General features: G+C 39.5%; 1 protein-coding gene and 1 long non-coding RNA gene across 10 annotated transcripts in view; both read right to left on the bottom strand.

Moving 5' to 3' along the window:
• The window catches only part of FYB2 (FYN binding protein 2), a 115,184-nt gene that overhangs the window by 43,601 nt on the left and 46,295 nt on the right, over positions 1 to 25,288 (bottom strand). For all 9 annotated transcript variants that reach the window (XR_014808204.1, XR_014808206.1, XR_014808207.1 and 6 more), the window contains exon 5: positions 790 to 890. Coding sequence is in view for 3 of the 9 variants with exons in the window: in XM_021096578.2 (XP_020952237.2) it covers positions 790 to 890 (101 nt within the window). In the remaining 6 variants the exon portion in view is untranslated. The remainder of the gene's footprint in view (positions 1 to 789; positions 891 to 25,288) is intronic.
• LOC146402944 (uncharacterized) lies at positions 2,331 to 13,814 on the bottom strand. The gene is made up of 2 exons (XR_014808211.1): positions 10,525 to 13,814; positions 2,331 to 10,221 (listed from the first exon to the last, which is right to left on the bottom strand). It is a non-coding gene; the product is annotated as an uncharacterized LOC146402944 (long non-coding RNA).

Raw genomic sequence — 25,288 nt, 5'->3', positions numbered from 1 at the left:
TCTCTCGGATCTTCAGTTTTCTGTCTCTAAAAGCAGTGAATACAACTGCTACATCAGCAAGGATATACACAGAGGACCTAACACAGAACCATGGCCCACAGTCTGGGCTCCATCAATACTCGTGTTTATTCCAGCACTAATACTTACGCCTTTTGTAGAGAACTGGCTGATTTTATAGACAGAACAAAGATATACAAACGGGTAGAAATGCTATGAGTCCCTACTTCATCTTCTTCCCTGAGAGGGTCTCTTTTTTCACAGGAAGGTCTGAGCTTTGTCAGCAATACCTGAGGCTGGAAGATTTTGCTCTGAGCCAGTGGTCAGATTCATTAAATGAATCCTCTGCTTCTTATTAAGGTTAAATACAAGGACCTAATGCTCGCAGTCTGTTATCGCCCTCTCCATTCAGGGAGTTACCAAGAGACTCAAGATAGACACCACAAGAAGAGAGATGAAGTTTCCACAGGAGGAGAAGGAAGAAAAAGGGATCGCCATATCCTGATTTTCCCTTCCACATATCCACAGAAGGTAAAACATCTAAGTAGACTGGTGAAGGAGAAAACAGAAGAGGGAAGAGAGAAACTAACATAGGAACTGTGAGGTAGCACTGATGCTTAACTGGGTTTATTTATATTTTAAAAGATCAGGCAAGGGGGGAAAAAAGGAAATGAGAGTAAAGCAGCATGGCTGCGAATTTGGAAACTTAGAATTGGCGAGGGGGAAAATACCACTTTGGACACATTTTTATTCCATATGGGGTCACTATATTAATTGGCTTAGCAGACTTACAATCAGCAATTTCTTTTGCGGTGCACAGGTTAATGGAGTCGGTAGAGTGTCTCAGACAGGAAATTGTTGTCTCGTAATTATGTGGTTCTTCAAATTCAGCACTGAGAAGTGTGGAGAAAAAAGGTTACTTAAAGCGAAACATTTTTTAGAACATATTTTCAAACTCAGGCTATTTTTGTCCTCAGTTGAGAAGTAATAATAAGTCTGTCTGGCCCACATGGTGACCTAAACAGATATGGGAGGCACACCACCCCTACTTGAAATACACAGGGATTCTAGCTGATGTAGAGCAATGCAAAGAATTCTACCAAGAACCCATAACTCACCTAGAAATCAATAAGGTAAAACTCCCCAGGTGCCAGACAGAGAGAGGAAACCCACAATGAAAGATGTCAATGAGAACTGCAGCCAAAGGATGCTACGGGAAATTAGGATCAAATAAAGATCCCAGGACTGGGTGGCTGGAGATTTAATGTCACTTGGTATGAGTCACAGGCTTCATTTGCATGGGGAGCTGGCCCTGAGTGATGGGTATAAGGTCCAGGGTCACAAAATGCCCTCCCATCTATAAAACTAATTCTGGAAAAGAACCGCACCCCTTCCCAGGGAATGAGCAGGGAGGCTTGCCATCTGACATGGGCTGCTGGAATGAAAAGAGTCGCCTGTGAGAAGGCAGAGACTCTAAAATCCCAGCCCCAAGTAGGGGTTTTATTTTTATTTTTATTTTCAGTTTTTTTTATGACTCAATGAACTTATTACATTTATAGTTGTACAATGATCATCACTAATAAATTTTATAGGATTTCCATCCCATACCCCCAGCGCATCCCCCACCCCCACCAAACTGTCTCCTCTGGAAACCGTAAGTTTTTCAAAGTCTGTGAGTCAGCATCTGTTCTGCAAAGAAGTTCAGTCTGTCCTTTTTTCAGATTCCACATGTCAGTGAAAGCATTTGATGTTGGTGTCTCATTGTATGGCTGACTTCACTTAGCATGATAATTTCTAGGTCCATCCATGTTGGTAAAAATGCTGGTATTTTGTTCCTTTTAATGGCTGAGTAATATTCTATTGTATATATGTACCACATCTTCTTGATCCACTCCTCTGTCCATGGACATTTAGGTTGTTTCCATGTCTTGGCTAGTGCTGCAGTGAACATCAGAGTACATGCGTCTTTGTGAGTCATGGTTTTCTCTGGGTAGATGCCCAGGAGTGGGATTGCTGGATCAAACTGTAGTTCTATTTTTAGTTTTCTGAGGAATCTTCATACTGTTTTCCACAGTGGTTACACCAATTTACAATCCCACCAACTGTATAATAGGGTTCCTTTTTCTCCACACCCTCTCCAGCACTTACTGTTTGTAGATTTTTTGATGATGGCCATTCTGGCTGGTGTAGGGTGGTACCTCATGGTGGTTTTGATTTGCATTTCTCTAATAATGAGTGATGTTGCACATCTTTTCATGTGTTTTTTGGCCACCTGTATGTCTTCTTTGGAGAACTGTCTGTTTAGATCTTCTGCCCATTTTTGGATGGGGTTGTTTGTTTTTTTGGTATGGAGCTGCAGAAGGTGTTTATAAATTTTGGAGATTTCCCTTGTCAGTTGATTCATTTGCAAAGATTTTCTCCCATTCTGTGGGTTGTCTTCATTTTGTTTAGGGTTTCCTTTGCTGTGCAGAAACTTTTAAGTTTAATTAGGTCCCATTTGTTTATTTTTGTTTTTACTGTCATTACTCTAAGAGGTGGATCTGAGAAGATGTTGCTGTCCTCTATGTCAGAGAGTGTTTGGCCTATGTTTTCCTCTATGAATTTTATAGTGTCTGGTCTTAAATCTAGGTCTTTAATCCATCTTGAGTTTATTTTTGTGTATGGTGTTAGGGAGTGTTCTAATTTCATTCTTTTCCATGTGGCTGTCCAGTTTTCCCAGCACCACTTATTGAACAAGCTGTCCTTTCTCCATTGCATATTCTTGCCTCTGTTGTCACAAATTAGTTGGCTGTAGGTGTGTGGGTTTAATTCTGGGCTTCCTATCCTGGTTCCACTGATCTATATTTCTGCCTTTGTGCCAGTACCATATGGTTTTGATGATTGTTGCTTTGTGGTATAGTCTGAAGTCAGGGATCCTGATGCCTCCAGCTCCAATTTTCTTTTTCAGGATGTCTTTGGCTATTCTGTGTCTTTTGTGCTTCCAAACAAACTTTAAAATATTTTGTTTGAGTTCTGTGAAAAATGTCCTTGGTAATTTGATAGGGATTGCATTGAATCTGTAGATTGTCTTGGGTAGTATAGTCATTTTGATAATATTGACTCTTCCAATCCAAGAGCATGGTATGTCTTTCCATCTATTTGTGTCTTGATTTCTTTCATCAATGTCTTAGTTTTCAGAGTACAGGTCTTTTGTCTCTTTAGGTAGGTTTACTCCTAGGTATTTTATTCTTTTGGATGCAATGGTAAATGGGATTGCTTCCCTAATTTCTCTTTCTGATCTTTCATTGGTAGTATATAGATATGCAGTCAATTTCTGTGTATTAATTTTGTATCCTGCAACTTTGCCAAATTCATGGATGAGCTCTAACAGTTTTCTGGTAGAATCTTCAGGATTCTCTAGGTATAGTATCATGTCATCTGCAAATAGTGATAGTCTTACTTCTTCCTTTCCAATTTGGATTCTTTTATCTCTCTTCTCTGATTGTTGCGGCTAGGACTTCCAATACTATGTTGAATAGTAGTGGCGAGAGCAGACATCCTTGTCTTGTTCCTGATCTCAGCAGGAATTCTCTCAGCTTTTCACCATTGAGAATGATGTTAGCTGTGGGTTTGTCATATATGACCTTTATCATGTTGAGGTAGGTTCCTTCTATGCCCACTTTCAGAAGGGTTTTTATCAGAAATGGGTGTTGGATTTTGTCAAAAGCTTTTTCTGTGTCTACTGAGACCAAGCAGGGGTTTTAAATGCATAGGATCTGTGTATTTCTGAGGCACAAAGCCAGGACTGCTACTGGAAATCCGAACAACCCACCCCCCAGGCTGCCGGTCTGGAAAGGAAATCTGAAATCATTCTGTAAAGATACTCCCACAACCTTTGGCACCTACAGTTTCCAAAGGAGGTGGTTCCCACTCAAAATAAGCATACAGTAAAAAACTGCAAATCACACAAGGAGAAAACCACCGCAGGCACTCATATCTAAAGAATGGGAGAATTAAATATTAGGATGACATGAAAATGACATTAAAATAAGTGTGTTTTGGAGTTCTCATTGTGGCTCAGCAGCAACGAATGCAGCTAGTATCCATGAGGATGCAGATTCCATCCCTGGCCTCGCTCAGTGGGCTAAGGATTCGGCTTTGCCAGTGATCTGTGGTGTAGGTCATAGACACAGCTCAGATTCTGCATTGCTGTGGCTGTGTTGTAGGCCAGCAGGTAGCTCTGATTTGAACCCTTGCTTGGGAATTTCTATATGCCAGAGGCAGCCCTAAAAAAGACACACATACACACACACACACAAAAGTATGTTTTAAGTGTTCAAAGAAATAAAATGAGGAATAAAAGCCATTAGGCAAAACAACAAAGTGTAAAAAAACACAGATTTGGGGAAAGGAGAGAGGAGTTATAGAAATCACAAATATAGTTCTTTTTAAAATTTAATTTTTTAAATTGAGGTATAGTGGTGTATGATATTATGTGTCAGATGCCAACACAGTGATTCACAATTTTGAAGGTTATATTCCATTTATAGTTATTATAAAATATTGGCTACATTCCCTGTGTGTTATAATGTATATATCCTTGTAGCTTATTTTTTATACACAGTAATTCGTACTTCTTAATCCCCTGCCCCTATCTTGCCCCTGTCCCCACTTCCCCACTGGTAACCACTAGTTTGTTCTCTATAGCTGTAAGTCTGTTTCTGTATTTACCAGCTTGTTGTATTTTTTTAGATTCCATATATAGGTGATATCATACAGTACTGGTCTTTCTCCATCTGACTTATTTCACTTACTACCCCCTCCAAGTCCATCCATGCTGCTGCAAATGGCAAAATTTTAAGAAATAAAGTTCTTGAAATTTAAAAATATTTAAGTTGAAAAGGAGACTAGACAGAGCAGAAAAGAGAACTGGTGAATTAGTTAGACCTGAGGAAGTCACCTAGCATGTAGCATAGTGAGATTAAGACATGGAAAAACATTAAAAGAGAGCTATCTGTAGGGAGGGAAGAATAAGGAAGTCTGACATTTATGTACTAGGGATTCTAAAAGGGGGAAAAAAGAGGACGATGAAAAGCAGTCCATATTCAGATGATAACAGCTAAGACGTTAATATTGCAAGGCAAAACAAATCCTTCTACTGAAGCAGCTTCAATAATAAATCCACAGGCTTACAGTTTGTAATAAACCAGAATAAGTCAAAGAAAAAAAATGTAAAAGTTGTGTGAGAAAAAAGACAGATTATCTACAAAGGAAAAGCAGCCAGACTGGCAATGGATTTCTCATTAGCAACAACAGATGGTGGGGATTGTGAGTATCTTAAGGCACTGGGCAAAGACAGGTCAATGTACAATCCTCTTCAGATAAATTATCATTCAAAGGTGAGAGAAAAACAAGGATGTTTTCAGAGTACCAGTACATGTACTTACTGCTCACATCCTGGCTGAAATACATCAAAAGAAATTGAACAAATAATGAGGAATCATCTAAGAAATGAGGGAGTTCCCATTGTGGCGCAATGGAAATGAATCCAACTAGTAACCATGAGGTTATGGGTTTGATCCCTGGCCTTGCTTAGTTGGTTAAGGATCCAGCGTTGCCGTGAGCTGCGGTGTAGGTCACAGATGCAGCTCAGACCTTGTGTTGCTATGGCTGTGGCATAGGTGGTGGCTGGTGCTCTGATTCGACTCCTAGCCTGGGAAACTCCATATACCGTGGGGGCGGCCCTAAAAAGCGAAAAAAAAAAAAAAGTGAAATGACAGTGATCAAAGAAATTAATAAAACTATTGATAATTATAGATATTGACTGTAAAAATGACTAATTTGTAAAAATTTAAGAATAAAATAGAACTGAAATATTAAATAATAATATAAGAGATCACAAAGGAGGGTTGTGGGAATTATTCTCAGGTATCATTTAGAGGCAGGCCAGAGACTGTAAGTATCATCACACAGTTAATCATAGATGTCAAAATTTAACTGTAACCACTGAAAAGAGTAGAAATAGAGTATTTAACTTATCAACCAGTAGAAGGACAAGAGTCAATGAGGAAGTTTAAATATTAAACAAGAAGGCAGAAAAGGAAAAGGAAATTTCACAATAAATTTAAAGCAAAATATAATGAGAAAAAGTCCAAATAGATCAAGAATCCCGATAAATTCACATAGATTCTTCTTCTTCTTCTTTTTTTTTCCCCCCCAGAGGGTGAAAACCTTTTTTGTTGTTGTTGTTGTTGTTGTTTTTGGGGGTTTTTTGTTTTTACTTTTATAATGGTTTTAATTTTTTCCATTCTAGCTGATTACAGTGTTCTGTCAATTTCCTGCTGCACAGTAAGGTGATCCAGTCACACATACCTGTATACATTCTTTTGTCTCACACGATCATGCTCCACCACAAGTAACCAGACATCATTCCCAGTGCTACACAGCAGGATCCCATTGCTTATCCATTCCAAAGGCTATAGTTTGCATCTATTAACCCCAAATTCCCAGTCCCTCCTACTCCCTCCCCCTCCCCCTTGACAACCACAAGTCTGTTCTCCAAGTCCATGATTTTCTTTTCTGTGGAAAGGTTCATTTGTGCCCTATATTAGATTCCAGATATAAGTGAAATCATATGGTATTTGTCTTTCTCTTTCTGACTTACTTCACTCAGTATGAGTCTCTAGTTCCATCCATGTTGCTGCAAATGGCATGATTTTGTTCTTTTTTATAGCTTAGTAGTATTCCATTGTGTATATATACCACATCTTCTTAATCCAATAGTCTGTCAATGGACATTTAGGTTGTTCCCATGTCTTGGCTATTGTGAATAGTGCTGCAATGAACTTGCGGGTGCCTGTGTCTTTTTTCAAGAAATGTTTTGTCCAGATAGATATCCAAGGGAGTGGGATTGCTGGGTCATATGGTAGTTCTATGTAGTTTTCTAAGGTACCTCCATTCTGTCTTCCATAGTGGTTTACTAATTTACATTCCCCCCAACAGTGCAGGAGGGTTCCTTTTCTCCATACCCTCCCCAGCATTTGCTAATTCTAAGTTCCCCTAATTCTTAAAACATGTATGAAACACACTGTGTCATTCTTGCTCCCCGTCTGGGGAAACAGGATCCCACAAAGGTAAATAATATGCCCACATCTAAATAGCTAATCACTGATAGATCCAGGGCTGGAAGATGATTTCTCTGCTTCCAGACTCGGCTTTTCTAACTATGCCATGCTGCTTCTCACACTGAAAAAACAATGTGATACTCTATTTAAAATAGGCATTATTTTCATTATTGAGCAGCTGTGTGCACTCCAAACTGACTTGTCTTCCATTCTGCATGGAAATAGTATCTGATCCACATTAATTTTAAATACATAATCCTGTGTTTTAAATACTGGCTGGTTGATGAGTCGTGCAGAGCTAGTATTTAGTTAAGTGATCAAGATTAAAACTTTTGACAGGCAGTCATATCTTTGCAAAAAGCCCAATATTAAAACTGAAATTCACATAGATTCTCACACTCCCTTAAAAATAGAGAGTATATGACTGGATATTTTAAAAATATAGCTAATGCTGCTAAAAACCACTAGGCAAACCAAAGCTCCCATATAAAGGAATGGAGAAAGAGGTGGAAAACAAAACTCACCAAAAGAAAGCTTGGATAGGTGTATTAACATTAGACCACACGTGGGCATGACTAAGCAAGAAAATGAGGGAAGTTCACACTTGTGCGCCTATGCATACATACTCGTCAATTATAGATACCAAGAGGGACAAAACTAAAGACTTCTCTATATATTTTCAGAAACCGAAGAAAATGTTGACATCAGCTCTCTGCCAGTAAGTTTGAAAATTTAGGGAAGTTTGGCAAATTAATAGGGAAAATAAAATTACAACATTGATTGAAAAAGAACTAGAAAGACCAATAGGCCAATAAACCATTAAAAGGGCTCAAATCAATAGCACAACACCCACCTCTACACTTAACCCACCTTTCTCTTTCTCCTCTGCCAAATAGTTTTATGAGCAAGTTTTAGCAACATTTCAAAGGATAGAAAAAGAGAAAAGCCACCCTACTCATTTGAAGATAACAGTGTAATTTTGATATGAAAACCACAAAATGACCAAACTATAAGATAAGCCCAATTTTACTTTAGAAATTTTAGCCTAAACTCACTAAATAATAAAAATTAATTAATGATATTAAAATTAACTCAGGAACAACTAAAATTTATTTGAAGACTTCAAGAGTGGCTCACCATCAGAAAACCTATCACTGAAAAATATGAGATGAAAAAATCCAAATTATTTTAATTGATGCAAAAATACTTTTCACATAAACTTTCTTAACTAGATCAAATTCCAACAAATATCACACATACAATGAAGTGCAATAAACTTTAGTTAGTACTTGAACTCTCGTGGGAACTCCTTCAACAGGAAAAACACAAATAAATTGATAGAAAATTGGACAAAAGGATGATAAACATTACAGAAGAGTAAAACTGAATAGTTTATGAAAGTAAATTTGCAACCTCATAATCAACAGGGAAATGGGGTCAGGACAATGAAATTTGGTTCACACTCAATCAACTTATCAAGAATCTCAAAATGTGAAAACAATATTGCATTTTCCAAGAATCTAGAGAAACAAAAACTCTCTATACTGGTGTGAAAGTATTAATTGACACAACCATTTTGGGAGAACAGCTTTGAAAAAATTTCAAGGTTCAGAAGGATGAAATAAGATGCCATTTATACAAAAATGTAAAATATGGTAACTTTAATGGATATATGAGTTTGTGGCTGAAGAATAAGTACACAAATGGATACACTCCTACTTGCATAGCTGGAGTTGCCTCTGGGGATGAAGGAAAGGCAATGGGAATTGGAAGTGAAACCAAGGGACCTCAACAGTATCCATAGCAAATGGCAAATCACTTCTTCATACCAACTGTGGACTGCAGTCCGCCCACCTTCACACAAGAGAGCGCCTTGCATTTGGGTATTCTTCCTGATTTTTTCCCCTATTTCTTCCATTGTTACCAACAATGAAAAGGTTGAAATTCTCTCTTTCCTTTTTCTTCTTCCAATTATTATTATATCATAAGCACTTTCTACCCAATTGTTTTCCCAGCTATGTAGGACCACTTTGGATATTTCAGGATTTTTTTCCCCCACAATATCTGTAATATTTTAAAATATTAAAATTTTTTTATTAAATTTTACTAAAGTGAGTAGTTCATTTTGGTGAAAAGGAAGTATTATGAACGCTAATGCATCAGCAATTTCTCCCCTATCTTGTTCCTCTGTCCCTACATCGAGTAACTGAGAGAAACTTCCTTCAGTTATAGACTATGCCTGGCAATTTATGCTCCAATGGCCTAACCATCTCCTCCAGTCTATGGTAAACCAGTTTTATTAATAAGAAACAATTTGTGGAAATATTGAAAGAGATGGCTAATCAATTTCTTGGACTAGGGAGTTCTCTGATGGCCTAGCCGATTGAGACTCCTGTGTTTTCACCATTGTGGCTCTGGATGCTGCTGCGTGGCATAGGTTCAATCCCTGGCCCAAGAACTTCCACATACTGCCTGTGTGGCAAGAAAGAAAAACAAAAACCAAAAAAACAAAAACAAAATCAAGAAAGAGAGATAAACTGAAATAAACGCTGCAACTCTCATTTAAAAAAAATTCTTGGACTACTTTTGTTAGAAATGAATAAATATCTCACCTAGATGATCAGAAAGAATTTCAACCAAATGTTTAAAAACCAAGTCATCTTTCAGATCAACTGTCTTTATAGAGAGGCAGTCCCAGGATTAATGTTAAAACACAAAGAAAGATATTTCTGATGTATGTAAACCTTCCTTTTTGCTACTTGAGAAAGTGTTTTATCTTTTTCTTGGTCTATTTAAACCAGATCTGAAATCAATCTTGATTTAATACTGTGTGGGTCAATATAATGAACTTGGGTTGCTGGGAAGAAATAACTCTATAATTTAAATATACCTATGCTTCAATTTCCTTGTTTCCACGTAGATTAAAATATCTATCTATAGTCTGTCTCCAGGACTTTAGACATTATTGGGAGGCTACACAGAATTACAGACAGACTTGAAGCTTAGGGTCAGACAGATCTGAATTTGAATCCTATCTCTTTTATTTTCTAGTTTTAAAGTACTGAATAAATACCTTCAAGCCCTAGTTTCCTACTCTATAAAACTGTAATATGAAAATCTACTTTAGGAGTTCCCGTCGTGGCGCAGTGGTTAACGAATCCGACTAGGAATCATGCGGTTGCGGGTTTGATCCCTGCCCTTGCTCAGTGGGTTAAAGATCTGGCGTTGCCATGAGCTGTGGTGTAGGTTGCAGATGTGGCTCGGATCCTGCATTGCTGTGGCTCTGGCGTAGGCTGGCGGCTACAGCTCCGATTTGACCCCTAGCCTGGGAACCTCCATATGCCGCGGGAGCGGCCCAAGAAATAGCAAAAAAGACAAAAAAAAAAAGACAAAAAAAAAAAAAAAAGAAAGAAAGAAAATCTACTTTAAAGGCATAGTGTGGATATTGAATGAAATATTTGCTCTTGGGATATGATCATTCCACCAAAAAGTGTGCTAGTAATATGATTATCTTATAAAAATTATAGTATTTTCAAAAAGAAGTTTTGAGGTTTGAAGTTTGGGAAAAAAGTTCCTTTTATTACTGGCATAGCATTGGTTTCTGTCTTGTCTGACTTTCTTACAGGAAACCTCTAGTAATTTAAATAGTACATAATAAAACATTAACTTCATGCTACCTTTAATATTATTTACATCCCTGGAAAAACAAAGTGCTCCTTAAAGACAAGGCAAATGCTAAAGATGATTCACAAAAGTAGATACTTTCTAATTGTGTTTGGACCCCTGGAAATCTACCTCCTAAACAGATTTTTGAACAAGTGTGGTCTCTGGTTGCAGCATGGACTTGTGACCTCGCCTCGTGGTTGTCTCCATCTGCCATGTCTACTCCTACCCCACGTCTATGCGGTTGTCTATCCCTGCACCACAGCCCTCCTTTGGAGACAATAATTCATCAGCCCTTGCATCAGACTGTACATGCTGGGGAATCAGCTCACACAGCTCATCCAAACGTCTGGTCCCTTGGTCGAACAGCGGAATTATCCACAACAGGATTAGTTGTTCTCTGTCAGGGTTCACCACGTGTTGGGGACTATACCCAGAGTCATTACCACCTCTCACCGGCCATGGGGTCTTGAGCAGTTAGCTTCTCAGAGCCTTCGTTTCTTTATGGGGTCACTGGGGGAATAGCTGAGTTAACATGTGGGAAAGGCCTGACAGGTAAGGTTCCTTTTTCATTGTCTACTGTGCCACATTGCGTGAGGGTGAGTTGGAAATTTTCACTGCAAGATCATTCTGGAAAGTCTAAAGCGCTTGCATTAACTAGAAAGATTGAAACTTGAACAGCAAAACTTCTTAACTTACTTTTGCATGAGTTTTATTAGGGATATGGATCTAAGTTTAAAATCCAGCTTCTTCTACTTCAATGGGCCACCAATGCTGGAAACAGGAAGAGTAGCAGAAGCTTAGCCAGCAGTTGCTCCCTGTGACCTGCTAGAGGTTCCTGGTGACAAGGAAGGATGAGACCATTCGAGTTCTCAATTACCCAAGGTCTCAAACTGGGAACGTGCCTATTTCCAATAAATATTTCTTATAAGACAATTCTTCCTACAAGGCTTATGCCCTAAGAAATTCTTGAATTAAAGAACTAACTCTTGTAGCTGAATTCCCTTTTTGCTCTACTTAACAAGAGTAAAAAGAAAAAAAGAAAAAAAAAACTTTTGCATCAAATGATTGATGATTAGACTTTTAAAATGACTTTTAAAAATGACAACCATTTTATCTAAAGTGGATCTCAACATCCATTCATACCAGGTTCACCAAAATGTATGAGACATTTTAAGGAATTTTTTTTCTTATGAGCTAGTCAACTTCTGTTTTGTACATATTAACGGTTAACAATAAGCAATGAAGAAGTTGAGCAGAATAAGGAGACACAGGCTGTGGGGCTGAGTACCAGCATTTCTGCCCCAGGACAAATAATTGGCCCCAGGTATCTTCTTTTAATTATCTTTTTTGTGTCTGTGTGTTATCAGATGATATACACTATGCTGTGTTTGGTGCATTTCTTGGCATAGAGAATTCACTACCTCCACTTCCACTGCTATGCTACCATGTCCACTTCTACTCCACACATCAGACACCGGGACTTCAAACTTCTACCACCTCTACCACCATATGCATCACACATATGTGTATGTGTGTGTACACATACACATATACACACATGGGGGAGAATGCAGGCCCAATCCTACCACGGCATTACCTATCCCACTATGACTTCTACAACAATTCCAACAAGATACGGCAAGAAGGATGCCTCCAAGGTTATTCGGCCCTGGGCGTGAGGTTTTTTTGTTTCTAATTCAATTAATAACCCAATTCTCTATATAAAGGGCCACAAAAGTATAATGACTATGATGGTTAATTTTATATGTCAACATGACTGGCCACAGAGGGTCCAAATAAATACTGCATCCGGTTGTGTCTGTGTGGGCGTTTCTGGATGAAGTTATTAGCATCCGAATCAGTGGGCTCAGCAAAGTGACAGTCTGCTCCAGTGTGAGCAGGCATCCTGCAATCCATTGAGGGTTCGAACAGAACAAAAGGAGAAGGGAGGAGGAATTCACTCATTTTTCACTGTGTCACCAACTGAGCTGGGACATGACACTTCTTCTTCTGCCATTGGACTGGGGTTTATACCATCAGCTCCCCTGGTTCTCAGGCTTTTTGTATTTGGAATTGCACCACTGGCCTCCCTGCTTACAGAGGGCAGATCAGGGGACTTCTTAGCCTCCATAATCGTGTGAGCCAATGCTTCATACTTAATAAATAATCACATCAATATTTTATATATGTAATATATACATATATATTTTATATATGTAACACATACATATATAAAATATATATCCTACTGGTTCTGTTTCTCAGGAAAACTCTGACAACACAATGACCAGGTAAATATTATTAAAGCGATCCCAGTTTCGGGCGTAATATTAATACAGAAGCAACACTGATCTCATTCATAAGGAGGGCCTGTCAACAATAACAATAGCTAATCGTTACCACACACTATGTGCCAACACTGTTCCAATTATAGGCATCAATTTATTTGATTCTCATTTGACCCCATGAAGATACCATCCTTCTTTCCATGTTTAGATGAGAAAACTGAGGCACAATCCAAGGTCACAGAGCAGTTAGTGGCAGAGCAGATATTAGAAGCCAGATGTTTGGGTCTAGAATCGGGGTCCTAACCACAAAGCTATGTACTGTCTCACAAAAAGAGAAGTGCCAGGTGAGGTCAAACATAGCATGAGCTGCACCCCCTATAATGTCACCAGGAGAAGGTCACTGGCATATACAGCAGAGCAGACCCGAGAGGACTGACCAAATTATGAAGCAAAGCAGGTGCTGAAGATGGGGAAGCACAGAAGCTGTGACATTTCTCATTCATTAACTAACACACTCTCATTCCCTCTTTGACCCAACTCTATTCATGCTGATGTTACATCCATTCTCTTGACTCCTCTTAGTAGTGCTATGAAGCATTGTAAAGGTATGGAAACTGAGGCTTGGAGATATTCAGCAACTTGCCAAAGATAGCACCATTGTGAGACTGGAAGCTTGACCTTCTAATTCCTAGTCCATTGTTCTTTTCCTCGGAACTACAGGTCACTCTAGCACAGAGGAGAAACTGATAAATGGAAATAATGAAGCCCAGGGTGATGGTGAAGGTCAAGGAGATTACAAGGGGGGTTTGGATGAAACTTTTCAAAATTTCATTAGGCTTATCCAATGGTTTCACTGATCAATTCTTCTGTTTATTAGCCATTTATATGGAGAACATGTGATAGGGAAATTACTATTCTTCTCTGTGCTTGGCATTAGCACCTATAAAATAAGAACAGTATTACTTAACCTGTATTTTGAGGTTAAGGCAGAATCAATGAAATCACTGGTGAACTTATGAATGACACTTTCCAAGCCCCCTGACGTCTACCAATGCAACCACTAGAACAATTTCTCAATAATGTAGTGGCAACTTAGGCAGCATGAATAAAAAATGATCCCAAGCCCTCATTTTCATCAGGAAGGTCAAGTTTTAAAATATCCTGAATTTCAGATTTCAGGTTGTCTGCTTTGAGGTGGGCCATCATACTGACAAGCATTTGTTTTATGCAGTGGGAGGCGAGGTCACCCTCTGAGCTCGCTGCAGGCTTTCCTAGGGGACCTGCCTCCTGACTCCAGCCACTGCCTGTAGCCCTAGACCTTGTTACAGCCAAACTCGGCTACTCCAAACAAACGACAAACTGCTGCCATTTATCAAGTGTTTACAACATTGCTGGGCACTTTGCAGAATTATAGATATTTATTTCAATCCTCACAGCAACCCTAAAAGGTAGGATTTATTGATTTCACCATTTCCCATGTAAGAAAATAGGAGGGCAAGAGATATGAAATAACTCTTCTAAAATCACACAGCTCGTGTGACATTCAAAATACAAACTTCAGTCTTTCTGACACAAAAGTCTATGCTCTTAACCCCAAATGACACACCCCCTGGATCTTCTAATTTTCAAGTACTGCTATGTCATTAAACTTAAACTTCAATCATGTAGCTGGTAAGGAAGAAGTATTTGATTCTCTCCCTGCTTTCAAAGAATTTATAATTTAGACAGTGAGGTGAACTATACCCAAGAATCTGGAAAAAAAAACAAAAAAGACTGCATACAATTGAGTCTCAATCCAAGGACCATCTACGTCCATTCTATTATTCTACCAACTTTTACAGAACTATTATTACAAACTACAATGTCCCGTATACATCTTGGCACTATATGTTCTAATTATGTCAATTTACCTGTGGTTCCTAAACACACCAGGATATTTCCTGACTCTGTGCTTTTGTCTGTGTGGCCCCTCTGCTTGTAGTATCCTTCCCGCCAATGTCCTTTTCACAGGTGTCCACTTATGAGCTAAAATACCAGTTAAGTACCATTTTCTCTGGTCCTTCTACAGTCCACTCTCCATACAGTGGCCCGGATGATCTTTTAAACAGGTAACTTAGACCTTGTTCCAATCCTCCTTAAGATTATCCAGAGGCTTCCTATGATTCTTAATTAAAAACAACAACAAAATCATCAAACATTTCACCTTTATGATCTGACTCCTAGCAACCTCTCCAAACACCTGCCCTATCACCAGCTCCCTCCCTTTTAAGCAGTCTAACCACACTGGCTTCTTTTCTGTTTTGCAAGGATGCCATGCTCTCTCCTACCTTGAGGACTTTGCAAATGCTGTTCCTACGGCCTAGAATGCTTCTGCATGGCTGAGCTGCCTTCAACGCCAAGTCTCACCTTAGATGTGTGAACTAAGAAAGTCATCTGCCCTAGCAAACAAAAGATGTTGCAGCCATTAAGCCATTAGCCACTGCAACTGCCCTTGACTGTGTACCTTAAGGGGATTCGGGGTGGAGAAAAGACAGGATGTTGGCCCTACAGAGTTACCAGACCTATCAAAGGAATGATTTCAGTGAGCCCAGACTCTTACATTTTCCCATACATGGAAAAGCATTAAATTCGTCACTTTAGATGTTTGTTTTTTCTTTAATTAGCAGAAACCTTTTGATGTTCAATCACCTGCTTTGTTTTTGCAAAAAACTCCTATCTATATATCTTAGCTCATCCCTTCCCTCTACAGAGCAGTCCATCAGCGCTATCTGGGAGGTTGTCTCCCAGGCTTAAGTCCAAAGCAAGTTTGCCAAATAAAACATACTTCTCAACTTTTAGGTTGTGCATTTTTTTCAGCACATGTCACCTTCAAGAAAGTCCTTCTCCTGCTACCTTTTCCCAACAGCCCTCTTCCCCACTCGTTTCTATCTACCATAGTCCTACCATTCCTAGTAGTTGTCATGATCTTGAAATCATTTTACTACTTTTAAAATCAGTCTATTTTGTCTCTTTTGCTCTGGGATCTTATACTGCATCACTCACAGCTGGGTTCCCAGTGACTAATACAGTGCCTGACACATTATAGGCTCCCAGTGGTCTGGGTTCTCCTCTGATGCCCACAGATATACTGAAAACTCCTACTACATGGACAGGCAGATGATGTCACATCATGAATTTTTTTGTTGTGCTCCTTCTCTGTGCAAGGCACTGTTCTAGACTATAAAGGCAAACAGGAGACAAGGTCCTTGAACTTAAGACTCTCATGGTCTCAAATAAGGCACAAAATAAACAACTAGAATAAACACTATCATTGGGAGCATTAACAAACACTAACAGAAGAATTAAGCAGTCTTATATATGGAACAGATAGTATTTTGAGAAAGGAAACATGAGCTATAATCAGGGAGGCAGGGATTTAAACATTTACCATTACTTTACACTATATTATTATTTGCTGATTTGTCTTTCGTCCCAACTAAAATATCTGGTCCATGTTTTCTGTTGCATTACCAGCTTCTAAAACAATGTCTGGCACATACTTGGAGTGTAATAAACATTCATTGAATGAATGAGTCCTATATCATGAGAAGGAGCCATCAAATGAAGATCTGGGAAAAGACCACTCTATGTGAAGGAGAAAGCAAGTATTTCTGCCTGGTAAGAATATGCTTGCTCTATCTGCAGAGAAGCCAAAAGGCCAGTGGGCCAAGGACAGTGAACAAGGGAAAGAGGGGGTTAGGAGAGGGGGAAAGAGTGGCCTGAAGGTATAAGACCTTCTTGATCCTGATTAAAAGCTTGGAATTTTTTTTCTTTTTTCTTTTTTGGTGGCCCTACAGCATTTGTGGTTCCTAGGCCAGGGGTCACATCAGAGCTACAGCTGTGACCTACACCTCAGCTGCAGCAATGTGAGATCCTTTAATCCACAGTGCCAGGCTAGGGATCAAACCTGTGTCCTGGGACTGCAGAGATGCTGCCAATTCTGTTGCACCACGGTGGGAACTCCAAGAGTTTAGAATTTTAAAATTCTATTCTAAGTGTAAAAGGGAGGTGAAGTGCTCAATGAGTAGTTTGGTTAAATATTTAATTCAAAGTGAAATAGGTCCACAGAAGAGGGGGAACAGAGGAGACTGTCTTGAGAGCTAAAATACGGACAAGCTTGTTGGCAGAGTGTCACCTGCAAGAAGCTAGACTAAAAAGGAGCAGAAAAAAGAGAAGATTTCATTTGAATCCACATCTCCACAAGACAGGAGCCCTCAAATTGCACAAATTAAGAACTCAAATTGTCCTCATTATTTAGCTTTAATATTAGAAGAATATGATACTGCATGCACTAATCAATGCAAACTATTCAGAAAGCAGAGTCTTGGAATGTTTTTTTATATAAAAGTTCATGGAAGGCAATTCATTCTATCTACCCATCTTTCTCCCCATCAGTCTGTTTATCTGTCACTACATTTGTCCATCACCTGCTTAGTCAGTATGAAATATTACTTGCACGTCTACTTTCTGGGGAAACAAAGGTGAAAAAGACAGATGATCCTTTTTACAGTGTAATAGGTATCTCCAAAAACCCCTCATGTTGAAAAAATTCTGAGACAGGACAGTGTAGCTGAAAATCTTTATAAAGACACAATTCACATCCTGGATAAGCTCTGTATTATCTTACACTTTAGAGCAAGTCATAAAACATCTCTGAGCTCCTGGTTTCTCCCCTACAGAATGAGCATATTAATTTTTCCCTCTTAAAGTGGTCCTGGGGCTCAAGTGAGTCTAACAGATGCAAAGGGCTGAGCAATACCCAATGCATGCCCAGCACCCAAAGGTTAGTTTCCACTCAACTTTTCTGAGTACATCTACTTACAAAAACAGGCTCCAAGTCTGCAAATTGTGATTGTCTGATTTCTTCCTAAATCATGACCTCTTCCAGTTTATCATCTAAATGCCACAAAGAGAAGGCATGGCTTAGCTCTAAATGCTTTCCAATGTAGCCAGCTTCCCTCACACAGATCTTTCTGCAAAGAGAAAATGAAATCCTAGGGCAAGCTTGAAAGACATTTTCCAGGCAGGAGAATGTCTAGGCAAAATTCGTAAAGCCGGTGACGAGTCTCTTAAAATTTGCCCTCTTTTGTTATAGGCAAGGATCCATGTGAATCCTCAGTAAGGCACCTGGGAGTGGGGTTGTGAGGCTGTACTTTGGAGCAGGGCTGACCAGGTCAGATCCCAGCACTGTGGGTCCAGTTGTATCTACCTGCATTACTTAACCTAACTCTATGAGCAGAGAGGCCGCTAACCAGTTCCTTCATGGGGTAGTCACAGTTGGGATTTTTTGTTTTTTGTTTTGGCCACACCCTCAGCATGTGGAAGTTCCCAGCCTTTGGATCGAACCCAAGCCACAGCAGTGACAAACAACAAATCTTTAATCCTAGGCTGCTAGGGAACTCCAGCAATCGGGAGTTTTAAAATCAAAGCATGGACACAAATAGAGGGCATAAGTCTTTGTCTATGGAAAGTGCTGAATACACAGGATCTTTAGGTGATTTCTGTTTAAAAGGAGGAATATTTAAAAACATGAAAGAAGAGAAAAAGCCTAAATGAATCCGCTGTTCCCACCACCCTTGCCCTTGTGAAAGGCAGGCCAAAGAGTGGCCTTGAGGTCTCCCTGAAGTTCAATTAAAAAGTTCTATGGAAAGTGCTGAATAAACAGGATCTTTAGGTGATTTTTGTTAAAAAGGAGGAATACTTAAAAACATTAAAGAAGAGAAAAAGCCTAAATGAATCCACTGTTCCCACCACCCTTGCCCTTGTGAAACAGTGGCCTTGGGGTCTCCCTGAAGTTCAATTAAAAAGGGATAATAAGAAGTTTTTGAAGTGGTTTGAGCTGAAGCCATCTTAATGGTCTGAGTATAAAAATGAATAAGGCATAGGCTTAAAAAAAAAAAAAGCCATCCCCTTATTTTTCTCCCAAAGCAATTCAGTTTGGTGTGCAGGGATCTTGGGGTCAACATTCACCTTTCAGATATCATTACGAGGTGCCTACTTTGCTGCTGGTCAATCAGAGCACATCTATGTCAGTCTTAACTAACCAAAATGCAGCCATTCAGGAAAGAGCACTGTAGTTGCAAACGATTTAAAAACCAGCCTTTAGAGATTCTGGTCTTACATGATCAAGGCAAAATGCAACACTTGTTTTGTTAAATAGACAACAATCTCCAATGGCGTCTAGGCAGGTCAGTCTTGTCCTGAGCAGTAACCATGTGCTGAGCACATAGTTAATATCAACAATGATGGGGGAGTTTTTGTCATGGATCAGCAGAAGTGAACCAGACTAGTATCCATGAGGACACAGGTTGGATCCCTGGCCTTGCTCAGTGGGTTAAGGATCCAGCGTTGCTGTGAGCAGTGGCTACAGCTCCGATTCATCCCCTAGCCTGGGAACCTCCATATGCAGCAGGTGCAGCCCTAAAAAGACAAAAACCAAAACAACGACGACAACAACAACAACAACAACAAAAAGCAATGACGGGAATAGCAAATCACCTACAAGCTGTGCCAGATTCCTCTCTTTCTATCCCATCTCACTCAACACAGCTACTCCAGGAATTGCTGGCTTTCCTCTACAGCATAACTTGGATCCATTCATTTTATCTCTATTTCTACTCCCCTTGTCCATGTCATGTTATTTCATCTCTCTGTGACTCAGCTTTCTCATCTATAACATCTGTAATAGTTTCATCTTCTTCTTAAAGATTGTCACAAATGGAAACATTTCTACATTTAGAACACAGATCCGTGTTAATTGCTATTTTTCATGTGATTATCATTGTCGCTATGGCCTCCTAGGCTGTCTGCTTATTTCCACCTGTTTTCCCACTAAAGGTATCATTTTTACAGCATCCAGATTGAGCTTTACAAAATAAATGTCAGCTCATGTCACTGCCTGGCTTAAAACTCCCCTTTGACTTCCCAAAGCATTTAGAACAAAATCCAGATTCATCCATGGCTCCCAAGAATCACATGGCCATCCCCCTAGTGCACTGTGTTTTAGCTGCGCTCCCCTCCTTTCTGGCTCCTGAAACTTGCGGAGGGCGGTTCTCCTTCAAAGTTCATGCCAGCTGTTCTCATTCCTGGCATGCCTCCTAGACCTTGCCCAAGAGGGTCTCAGCATTCGGGTCTCAGTCCAAATGTCACCACTCCAGAGGGGCTTTTCTTGACCATCCTACACACACTTTCACTCCCAATACCCCATTACTATTCTAATATGCTTTAAAATATTGTCTTTAGAGAAGAAGACTCACAGATAGAGAGAACAAACCAGTGAGGGTGGGGGAGGGTAATATAAGGACAGAAAAGTGGGAGGTACACACTACTGGATAGCAGACAAGCTTCAAGGATGTATTATACAGCAGGGAGAATATAGCCAATATTTTGTCATTGTACGTGAACCTTTAAAGGTGTGTGACCTTTAAAAATTATATAAAAATTAAAAAAACATTTTTTTCTTTATAACACTTACCACTATTTAAATAAGGACTACAGTTTTGTTTGTTTTGTTTTGTTTTGTTTTTGGACCACTATGTCATTTCTCTGCTATTATCATTATTTTACTTGAATGCTTTAGGGGAAGCGTTTATTCCCCAGAATCTATTTTTCCACATTGTCTAACACAGGTCCTAGACATGGTCACACAATATGCTCATCCCTAGAAGGTGCTTGTGTTTCCCACTGTGCATGGGGTAGAAATATCCAAAACACAAACACAAAAGCATATTCCAAAGTATTTGGTTGAAAGATGCCATACAGAAGATGGAAAATAGGCTCATATTATCTTTTAAAGACAGTCATAAAAAAAATACAAAATTAAAAGTTCAGGAGAGAATCCGGTAGACTCCTGAAATCCACTCTTAGACTCTCAGGGAGAAACACTGGCTGAATCTTTTCCCTTCCTGAAATAAACTGCCATTCCCTGCCTTAGTGTCTGCAGTACCTGAGTAGAGATTCCCTGACTCAGGACTACCCTCTGACTTCTCCTAATGGCAGAAACCTCCTATTTATAGCTAATGAATAAAATATCAGCCGACTCTGCTAAGCACTGACAGAGGTCCAGGGCTGACTGCTGCTCTGGGATTAACCTGCTTTGCTCACACAAATAGAAGCTGCTTATTCAAGAGAGATGCTAACCAGCTCGGTTTGCACGAAAGAGTGATGACAAAGAACAATCTCCAAAGAGTCGTTTCACTGTTGGTAACTAATGAACCTATTCATATTCCAGACCTAAGAGGAAATGGAGAGGCCAAGGGTTGAAGAAGCTAAGACTCACTGAGCATCTTTGGTGTTCTCTGTGCTTTATACAATGTATCTCATTTAGTCTTTGTGACAATCAGTGAAGTAAATTTACTACATTCACTTTACACATATGCACATCAAAGTTCCAAGCTATTTCATGACTTGCATAAAATAGAGGAGGGGTTTGAACCTATGATAATCTGATTCCAGATATGTACTTGCTCCATTACACAATGCTGTTTAATACACAATATGGAGAGATTCAGACATAAAAATGGTCATTATAAATGCAATGAATTTCTAATAACAGAATTAAAAAATATATCCTGGGAATGTAAATTGGTATAACCACTGTAGAAAACAGTATGGGGATTCCTCAGAAAACTAAATATAGAACTACCATTTAATCCAGCAGTCCCACTCCTGGGCATATACCCAGACAAAACTTTCATTCAAAAAGATACATGCACCTGCATGTTCACAGCAGTACTACTCACAATATCCGAGACATGGAAACAAGCTTACTGTCCATCAGCAGATGGATGGATGAAGAAATGTGGTACATATATTCAATGGAATACTACTCAGCCATAAAAAGAACAAAATAATGCCATTTGCAGCAACATGGATGCAACTAGAGATTCTCACACTAAGTGAAGAGAATCAAAGTCAGAAAGACAAATACCATATGAGATCACTGATATGTGAAATCTAAGATACGCCACAAATAGAGCTATCTACAAAACAGAAACGGACTCACAGATATTGCCAAGGGGGAGAGGAGGGAGTGGTAAGAAAGGGAATATATATATGACTGGGTCACTTTGCTGTATAGCAGAAACTGGCACAATATTGTAAATCAACTATACTCTAATAAAATATTTTAAAATTATAAATTAAAAATTATATCCACAGAAATACAACTAAAACACAAAGACTCTTGTTTTGTGAATAATGGCTGAAAAGAAAGAGTTCGAGATTAGAGAAGAATATAGTCCCTATATGTTTTAAGAACTGTCATATAAAGGAAGGGGTAAAGACAGTGTCTACTGCACCAATGAGTAGTTCCTGGACAAACGGTTGAGAAACTACAGTAAGGAGGTCATTTTTTTTCCAGCCCAACTTGAAGGACTTTTGAGTAAACAAACAAACATGTGTGGGGGTGCATGTAAGATATTTCTTCTACTTCATACACTGCTGTATATAAGAGGACCTCAATGTATAGAAGAGTGCTTGGCATATAATAGATGCTCAATAAATATGTGTTGAATGAATAAAATCTGCTCCAACAAAGAAAAACACTGGACTCTGCAGGCAACAGGCTTCCCATCAAACGGTTTTTGAAGAGCCTAAGGTTTTGAGCATGGACTCCTGCCTTTGGTGAGAGGTTACATAACAGCTAAGCAAACTTTGCTGAACACTCCCTAGATGCGAGGTACACTAAATGCTTTACAATCATTTCATCTTACCTGTGCCACAAATGTGCGAGTTAGGATCTATCAATATCCCGTTTTACATAAGTAGAAACTGAGGCTTGCAGAGGGTGAGGCCTTTGTCCAAGGCTACATAAATTTTAAGGAGTCAGGCTTAGATTAAAGGTTCAGATGTTTGTTAACCTTCTGACTATAAAATCTGGCTACAGTAAATAACTGCCAGGTCCCCTTCCAGTAATGAGATCCTCCATATTCTATTTCTTTTTTCTTTCTTTTCTTTTTTTGTCTTTTTGCCATTTCTTGGGCCGCTCCCGCAGCATATGGAGGTTCCCAGTCTAGGGGTCTAATCGGAGCTGTAGCTGCCAGCCTACGCCAGAGCCACAGCAACGCAGGATCCAAGCCACATCTGCGACCTAAACCACAGCTCACAGCAACGCTGGATCCTTAACCCACTGAGCAAGGCCAGGGATCAAACCCACAACCTCATGGTTCCTAGTCAGATTCGTTAACCACTGCACCACGACGGGCACTCCTCCATATTCTGTTTCTAAGCTAATATCTGTATTGAAGATTAATACCATGAACACAGATGATGTTCTTCCCAAACAGGCACTAGTTTCCATGGATGTTGCATCTAAAGCTGCTCAGCATCATGGCATTTACTTGTTCAAACTAATTTCTTATCACTGACAAGATAAAATTCAAGATCCTTCCCAAGGCACTTAACGTACTTTAGGATCCAAACTCCTCTCTTACTTTTCCACCTCAGCAGACCCTCATCTGTTTATATTCCCTTCTTTATTGCTACCGTCACGTTCTACCTCTATACTGAATATCCACTGGTCTGTCCTTCGGTCTGTCTATCTATCCATCCATCCATCCACCCACCCACCCATCAACTACAAGTCAGGAATGTGGTTATGTCCGGCAACAATTCTCTACCCTTACCCACCTCAGTCTCACAAAAGGGGAAAAATAAGTAAGGCTACCTAATTCTGCTCTATCATACCAGATACATCTTAAGTTCTTTCTTTGTCCAAGAAGCCACCCTTAAATAGTCTTGTCCCTCTTCATCTCTTGTCTCTCACTCTTCCAGCACCATGGCCCATATCATAATTGTGGTATGTTGAGTCTCATTTTAGATGAGGTTAGGTTCTAAAGTCAGTGTGGAAGGACAGGAGAGAAATTGTGCTTGTAAATCCCTTAAGAAGAAGTTGTCATATTAGAGGCTGACTAGTTTCCCGATACTTGCCCATCACAGCATGTTTGTTCTCCATGTTGAAATGGATGAGAAAGAGTCCATTTAGCTTAGAGCCACATTGTGGGGAAAATGCAGATCTCACTGAACACTATAATCGCAGCACACTCATAATTCTACTGAGATGCTCACAGTATTCAAGGCATGAGGAAACCAAGACTGACTCAGAGCACAGCAGGATTGCATTGTCCCTTCAAACACAGGGACCCATGTTCATTGAGTAAGTAGTACAAATTACTGCCTGAGATGTCTAAATTTTTTCTTTCAAATAAAGCACATAGAAGGCTCCACTGACCTACCTTGTGCTGTCATTGAATGCTTTCAAATAGAGAACTAAACCAGGAGTTCCTGGAGCGTGTGAATTTTGTCTAGTACTGTGCAGTCAGTTCCTTGCTGAACAAGAGAGTTTCAATCAGTCCTTGGTGTACAAGATCCTCCATGACTTCATTTCTGTCTCTCTCTATAATCCCATCTCTTTCCATTCCTACTATACTTTGTATACTCTTAACTCAGCTAGCTCCAGGTTCCAAAAAAGGACATTACTTCACTGCCTCTGCCTATAGAGTCCTGCCTCAGGTTTTCTGACAATGTTTATCCTCAATTCCCATTTTAATTGTTTCATCTTCAGTGCTAGGTTGATCGAATTAATGCTCTTATTCTTGACCCCTTCCTGGATTGATCCCTGTTCATTGCCGTGTAAAGTTTCAGTGCCCTCCCTCTGACCCAGTCTTAGCAAACCTGCCTAAAGAGTCTGCAGCATATGAGCCACACCAGCTGAGCCCAGCCCAGATCACTTGAACCCACACTCATGCTGTATACTGTTGATGTTTTGTTGTTTGTTATATAGGGTTACCATAGCAATAGATAACTTACATGTTTTCTATAAAGACTTCCCTGACCTTCCCACGGAAAAGTGATCACTCCAAAATTTTGCAACCTTTGAAACTTGCGCCTTTCTCTATTACAAAATGCAATGCACTCTACTATTATAAACATTTAATGAAGTAATACATAACATGATTATTTTTATGCTATTTCTCCTTCTAACACTGACCTTCTTAGGAATAGGAACATCTTTGTAAAGGGGGTGATGGCTCTTAGTATAGCCATCATGGAAAACAGTATGGTGGTTTCTTGAAAAATTAAAAAAAATTTTTTTTTTGTCTTTTTAGGGATGCACCCGTGGCATATGGAGGTTCCCTGGCTAGGGGTCTAATCAGAGCTGTAGCTGCTGTCCTACACCACAGTCATAGCAACGTG

Source organism: Sus scrofa, chromosome 6 (assembly GCF_054392235.1).
Source record: "Sus scrofa isolate SSC_HxYL_T2T_F1_AM1 chromosome 6, Sscrofa_HxYL_maternal_Yorkshire_Landrace_v2.0, whole genome shotgun sequence".
Lineage (NCBI taxonomy): Eukaryota > Metazoa > Chordata > Mammalia > Artiodactyla > Suidae > Sus > Sus scrofa.
Note: the sequence above shows the minus strand (reverse complement) of the source record. Positions and strands in the feature narration are given on the sequence as shown.